Source organism: Condylura cristata, unplaced genomic scaffold, assembly GCF_000260355.1.
Source record: "Condylura cristata isolate star-nosed mole 26May11 unplaced genomic scaffold, ConCri1.0 scaffold00020, whole genome shotgun sequence".
Classification (NCBI taxonomy): domain Eukaryota; kingdom Metazoa; phylum Chordata; class Mammalia; order Eulipotyphla; family Talpidae; genus Condylura; species Condylura cristata.
The window spans coordinates 15,554,313-15,561,812 of NW_004567121.1; the positions used below are offsets into that span (position 1 = coordinate 15,554,313).

The 7,500-nt window shown below is 41.1% G+C and overlaps 1 protein-coding gene across 1 annotated transcript in view; it reads right to left on the reverse strand.

Moving 5' to 3' along the window:
* Positions 1-6,327: 6,327 nt before the first annotated feature.
* Positions 6,328-7,500, reverse strand: part of CAMKMT (calmodulin-lysine N-methyltransferase) — a 299,509-nt gene continuing 298,336 nt past the window's right edge. Inside the window, exon 11 of the mRNA XM_004686026.2 lies at positions 6,328-6,876. Within this exon, the coding sequence (XP_004686083.2) occupies positions 6,799-6,876 (78 nt within the window). The 3' untranslated portion in view covers positions 6,328-6,798. The remainder of the gene's footprint in view (positions 6,877-7,500) is intronic.

A 7,500-nucleotide genomic window follows, 5' to 3' on the forward strand; every position in this document is an offset into this window, starting at 1 on the left:
TCAAACAGGGACCGGTTAATGACCGATTTGGAGAGGCCTGGGACCCCCAAAGAGGGAGAGCAAATGCTTTATTAAGGGCGGGACGAATTGATTTCCCAAAGAAGAACGGCACCGTTTCCTCCAAAAGCCCTCTCTAGGCTTCCTTGATCTGCCCTGGAGGCAGCAGGTGACCTCCACACCGGCCCGCTGTGGCGCCTTTGTTCCGGGGCATTCTGCAGCCTGCCCCGCCCCCATCCCTCGCACCTGGCGGCGGCCTCTGCGCGCCGGGTCCATCCTCGGCCAGTTGTCTCTTTGGGGAGCGATGAGTGGAGGCCTTTGTAGGTGAAAAGCCACGAGTCCGCCACTCCGGCTTTCCCTTCGCGTGAACATTCGCCGATGGTTTCCCTATCCCTCTGACAGCCAGGGAAACCTATGGGAGGCTGTGTGGTGGTGGTGGTGGGGGGCATAGGTTAGCCTGCAATACTTGATGTGACAAGAACAGTCCCTGACTGAGACTACCAAGCCGGCAGACCCGCACGATTCCTGGAGAGACCCTGCTATTCAAACTCGGCTGGGCCCTCGGTCCCCAGGTATTCCCTGCTGAGTTCTCATCCAGTCCCTGCGAGGTTTGCTAATTTAATTGTGTAATGGCCCACACCTGAGACATTCCCGGCACTATCTTTAGGACATTCATCACTTAGCTTAAAAGATAGACTAATAAGAGTATTAAGACAGGGACTTAGACATTGAAAGCTTTTACCATCTCAGACATCAAAGTCAAGCAGAAGAAAACTGGAAGGGATGGGGGGGGAGGTGACTGCAAGTTAGGAAAAGCAACAAGAAGTAATTAAAGTTCTTGCTAAGTGAGTCTGAAATATGTATTTAGCCCTTGTAAATTAAATACCCTAGGTTTTTGAGGAGCGATTTCCCCCAAACATCTATTATTCACATCAGTAGGGCAGACGGTAAGCCAGTGTAAGATTTATAGAAACTAAAAGACTTCCTATGCTAAAGGTTAATGAAAGTGTAATTTGAATCATGAAATCTTTATGTACCGGCTCAGTTTACACTGAGGGGTCGTTAAGGACGCGTTTGGGGCAGGGTGGCCGCTGACGTCACAGCAGGCATTGGAGTGGGCGGGGCCAGGATGCTCTGCATGTAATTCTTTTAAAATATAAAAGCTTCCCTCTTGCCTGCTCCGTCTCTCCAGCTGTAACAACTTCGCCGGCTGTCTTGGTTCCACCCCGAGGATTTCGCTGAGAGAACCCGTTAGAGGGAATCAGGAAGCAGAGAAAAGGTCACAAATAAGCACCTCAGGAACAATGAAAGCTTTTCTCTATGCAGCAGTGGGAGAGTTGCTAGAAAAACTAGAAAGGTATTAATCAGAAGTGGCTATAAATCCTCTGGAGTTTTGCTCTTATAAAACTCCTCAGAGAAAGTCTTGAAGGAAATGCAGGTCAAAGCCCAAAAAAGCTCTTGATCAGAGATTGCTGGAGGAAAATCTTCCCAGACGCGGTTTAATAGGCAGCAATCACCCCAGGAGTGGGGAAGCCAAGTACGCTTGAAACATGGTTGCAATTCCTAATAGGTCTTGTCACACTTAAGGCACTGCAAGCTCCATCCAACGAACAGCTGAAGCTAGCTGGCGATTCATAAAGCCAACAGTTTAAAGTTTATTATGATGAAAGCACTTAATGACAGCCATCGTAGGGGCCCATCATTTATAAAGCTGTGCTGAGTATTAGACATGTAGCATGACCACCAATTTTATGTCACAATTGCTACCATAAAATGACCTTTGGTGATTTTTGCTGCATGTGGTGGACAGCTCTTCCTTCACATTAGTGCTCTGTGGCTTTCTTTGCAGACTATTATGCTGTCTAAAGCTTATTTGGCACTGTCGTGAGCCTCAACCCTTGTTATTACCCCAAAGGCCTGTCTAAAAAAAAAAAAAAAAAGAAAAAAAAGAAGAAGAAAAAAAAAAAAAAAAAAACAACACCTCATGCTCTATTACGCCACTCTAATAATTTACAGTTCTTACCAGCCTTGGTTAGTGTAATATTTTAATGCAAATATGCTTTACCATTGCATTTTATGTAAAAAAGAAAAAAGTTCCCATGCTTCTGGCTAGTGCAATATCCATTTGATAGGAGTTCACTGAAACCAGCCTCTTATTCCCTCATCAGTTCTCATTGAATGGGCTTGATTTTCCCTGGTCGGTTAAAACACCTCCAGGGGTGGGGAAAAAGGTTAATTAAACTTCCCTTGAGAAAGAGAGATTGTTTTTTAAGATCCAATGTGTGATAAACCCACCTGAGGCAGAAACACCGATTCTTATTTCCCTACATCCAGTCCCAATGCAAATTTACATCTGACTAACATTATTTAATTAGGATTCCATTTTCCAACCTGCTTTGTGTAGTTAGAAAGTGTTTGAATACACAGCCACTTTACCGCTCCCATTGCACACGCTGCTGACAAAGTAGTCTGTCCATGCTACACCACCTTTAAATTGTGTATATAATTTTATAAATGATATAAAATCTGCTTCTAGTCCCTGGGGGGAGAAAAAAACCCCACAAGCATGGCACACTGCAATTTTGGAAGGATTTAAAATATGTGATTTCTGCTGGTACCTACTGTATTGGGTTTTATATAAAGCTTTTTTCAATAAGGTAAATTGTTACATGACAAACTCATCTTCCACCATTATCATCTGCTGTTTGTGTTTAACAACAGGAGTCCCGCTCGAACAAAACTGTTGTAATGGCTGTACAAATTACTCAGCTGAAAGCTTTTCACCAAACAAAACAGTATTAATCAGCAGTTCTTATGAAGGTGCTAATTAAAAACAATTTTCTTCCTCAGTTTGCAATACTAAAGCCATCTTCACTTGCACAGTCTCCAATATGCAGTGACTGTATTTGCTCACACTTCAGGCTCTCCATTAACTATTGAATCTCCTATTAGCCATTTTATTACATTTCTGTTTACAAGCTTGTTGACATTTTAAAAGTCACAGTATGATCTGTTTTATCTATTAAAAAACGTATTAATTGAAAAATCAGGGGGGCAAAAAAGGCAAACTCTACACTCCCAAGTACACAGACTTCCAGGGCAGAGGACAAGGTGAACAGTCTTGGGCAGTAAGTAAGATCTCCAGGTAAAATGAAATCAGAGAACTGAAAGTGGCTTTTTAGGCACAACTTTTTGGTAAACACCCACAGACTTCCCACTAATTTGGAAATTTTCCTTGCAGGAAAACATCTGCCTTCTGTCTACATTCAGTGTCTTGGGAGACCCAATCTGAGTTCCCAGTCAGTCCTTCCTCTCTGGGAGACACTGAGCCTCATGATGACGTTTCCTCTAGTCTGGACTCGGGAGGTTTTGATCTGGCGGGGCGTGTACCTGACATCTGGGACCAGCCGGAGATGGAGTTTAAACGGCCGCATCCTCCCTGGGAGTGTGTGTACATGAGGGCACGTCTACCTAAACTTTTATTTCCCCTCCTCACTCCCACCCCCTCCCCCGCTGGCATCCTGTCCCCCCTGGCACGACCCCCCCACCCCACAAGAGTCCGATGAAAAGGTCCTGCCAGACAATGCCGCCAAGTTGTTTGGCATAGATTGGAAACAAGTTAAATGCTGACTAATCACAAAGAAGCTGGGTTAAGGGAAAGGGATAGGCCATTCTTATTTAAAAATAAAGTTGAACTCTTAGAAGATATACTCTACTTTGGTAATGAGGAAAATGGAAGGGGAAAAAAAAGCCACCACCACAACCTCCTGCCTATGGTATTAAAACCAAGTTCTTCAGCCGTCAAAAGCAGTTAACTAGTTTAGGACAGACACCTGGCTGTTGAAATAGGGCTCCAGAGGGTCACTAATCCTTCCATTCACTCAGTTAACTGCTGGATCCCCCAAATTGATTCAACAGGTATGCAGTGGTAAATCCAACCCATACTGAAGCCAAAGGGAAAATCAGCAAGGGGCGGGAGCTCTTCTCTGAAAACACCCGAGGAACCAGCCAGAAAAGCTTTTATGGCCCCGACAAGTTTTCTGCTGAATACTGAGCACCTAAATTACCCTTCCCTAATGGAAGTTACATTTTCATGCTCAGTCAAAAAGCCAACAAAATACACAATTTATACAAAATAGCATCAACCTCTTAGGTAGTCTTTTCTAGCACTTTTATCCCAATTCACAGCATATGTCTTGCTATAAAATAAAATATATTTCTTATAACCAACTTGTATGTGGCTGTTCATATCACTCCTTTGAACTGACCATGGGCAGCATTAGAAATATTCTTACGTCCAACCTACCTTACTTAATGTGACAAAGGGAAATCACGAGTTTTATCAGAAGATACAGGTACACAGGGAAGAAGCATATAATAAATAATTTTTATGATTTCCTAGATAGACAGGATTCCTTTTGAAACAAACATATGGACAATTATGTACATAATTATGGAATGGGCATTTCAATTGCCAATGACATAAGACCAATACTGATTCATAGAAATAATTCTTAATCATGAAGTTCAAAAAATAACGCATGGATAAACTTTCTAAAGTAACGCTATTTTCCTTTCTCAATACTGTCATTTCTTTATCATTTGAGAAAATAAAAACAATTTCAGGTCATTTAGTACATCTTAGTTTCTTAAAAACTTTCAAAGAGCCTAGACTGAAGATATTTCCTAAGTGAAGCTCCCGTAAAGAGCAGGTCTACAAAACTCTTAACATTTTACAGGAGATTCTCTAGGTTTTAATCATACAACAAATGTATTTCTTTACAAGATGTCACTTTGTAGGAATATTGCAATTCTTATCCTCACACTATTTTTAGATATTAAAATTACTAGTTTACTTTTAAAAATACAATTTCTCCCAGAAAAATAAACACTGGAATTCTACAGTCACAACACTTGCATGCAAATTGAATTCTGATCAATTCATGTATTTTCATAAGAAAAAAAATGCAGATATGTTCATGGGTCTGCTATTCTGTTTAAAAGCAAAAAAAAATAGACCATCTTAGGTACGACTATAGGGATGGCTTTCCTTTGTCTGGCAGATTTAGTTGCAGGTTTTACAGAAAAATAATTTCTGCTGTATTTTCAGCAGTAGAAATGGAACTACCTGTGTTGCCTTTTAAGACATTTCAAATCCTAATTTTTAAACAAGAAAATATGAAGCCAGTGTGCAACCTCTACAGTCTCCAAAGGAGAGCTGTCACTAGCTGAACTACTCAGCTAAATGGCTGGTTTGCATTGCCCTGGGCTTTATCTAGCACTGAGAATAGACTGCTGTTTTATCCAAAGAGGAATAAATTGCTGTTATTGTGATGTTAGCCCATCACTTGGCATTGCAATTCAAGTTTTTGTGAGAAAGAAATGTATGATCTAACTGCGACTTGACCTATGCCTTCCGAGATTCATCTAGGTGCTCTAATGGAGCAGAAAAAGTGGTGAATACAAGGACATGCAAACTGATAGTGAAAAATTTGTTTGATGATAGAAGTGAGCAGAGAAGATATTTAAGAGTTGCTGTTTTTATAACAGCTAAGTTTGTTTAACATGCAAAAGAATTCACCCCCCCCCTGGCCTCCCACCTATCACTTGAATTGTATACACGTTTTGCCTCTACTGAAGCTATGAGGCTACAGAGTTAACCTACTAATGACATTACTGCTAAAGTGGGCACAGATGATTCCTTACAGATAAACATCTGAATTTCCACAAAAGGCATTAGAGCAAATTCGGGGGATGCATGAGGCAAGGCTTGGGTTCCCTGCAGAAGTCATTCTCTCCTAATCCTTGGTAGCACCTGTGAAATGTTTACTATGCCCTTGAATCACAGCATATAACAATATATGCCGACTTTAAATAAGGTAATTGTACGACTGAGATTTTAAAAATTCCTCCCTGGTCGCCATCTAGTTTATCAATCATTTGTTCAAAATTTCTCTGGAAAGGACCTATTTTGAAAGAGGTCTAGAGAACAGCAGCAGTTAGATTTGAGCCCTGATAAAGGCTCACTTTTCATTCATAGTCAGAGCCTAAATGTGCTCTTCTTGTACCTAAACAGATAATAAGCACTCAGCACACTCCTCCTCCTTGACACAACACATTGAGACTAATCACACATAATTGGAGAGGAGGAGCAGAGGGCTGGCCACGCTATTGTGTCCAGAGGACAAACGGTCAGTTTATGAGGCTTTGGGCTGATGTAGTCATTTCTTATACATCTATAGGGGAAAAAACATCCTGTTTAAAAGGAAAAAGAGAATGAGTGAGAGAGAAAAAAAGATGGCAGACTTAACACAATTAATTTGAGGGAGATCAGAAAGATAAGCTTTATTTTATTTTAACCAGGAAAGAATCATGATGTTTGCTGTGTTTACAGATTAAAAAACTACCGCTGACAAAACAGAACAAAGACCAAGGTTTTCTTTTTTTAAGGGGCGTGGGGATCACCAAAAGCAATTCTGTCTCAATTAAACAGAAATATATTTAGATTGCTTACAAATCCAATTCAAATTCAGACTGTTTATAGAATTGGAAAGATAAACAAAGGTTTGATACAAGAAGAGCAACAAGAAGTCAATAAAGAAAAGCCCTGGACGGCTGGGCGATAAGGTACCCAGGTGAGGACAGGTGGAATGTTGCAAAGGTGGCAGGTCCAGTCCTGGGGGCCTGCCAATCTCGGGGTGCAAAGGTTTGCTGCATGATGGGTCCATGGCAGGTTTTTGTTTCTATGAAAACATTCTCTGTGTACTTGATGTTTTCTTCATCTGTGAGCAGCTTCACCTTCTATTCATTTTTGGTTAAAATAAGCAGAAGTGGGTAATGAAGGTTTTCTTCATAGAGAGCCTGGTTTTCCTTTTTCAGCTGAAAACAATAACAGAAAAAAAAAGAAAAAGAAAAAAGACGAAGCGTCTCAGATTAGGAATTCTTACTGGTTGGTTTTAATGTTGAGTACAATGAAGACTTCTTACCGAACTAAGTATTGTTCTGAAAAAAAATATTGTTCTGAAAAAAAAATCACAAAAAGGGGGTGTCATAAAAAAGCCAAGTTGCATTTGTGACCCTTAGGAGCTATGAGGCACTTCAGGGGGGAGAGCTTTACCACACCACAACACAGCTTCACCACACTAGCGCTTGGCATACAAGTTTCTGCTCTGGGTCCTCTCTGGCCCCAGGAATCAGGCAGGGGCATGTCAGATCACTTGGAGACTGCAGCAACATCTGGGCACAAATGTGGACCCTAAAACATTTCAAAGGCTCTCCAGCCGCTTCTTAGAGGTTTTCCTATTAATGGTGAATAATTCAAACATTCTTTTCCCTGAGGAGGAAAACATCCCAACAATTAGAGCAGCTAGCCTATCTACTTCTCAAGTAAAGTTTAGAGGACCTTTCCTTGATAGATTTTAAAATCTAATCAGGGTTCTCAAATCTAAAGTGCACTTTTCCTCATTTGGCTAGTGATTCTGACAGTCATACTTACTCCAGCAA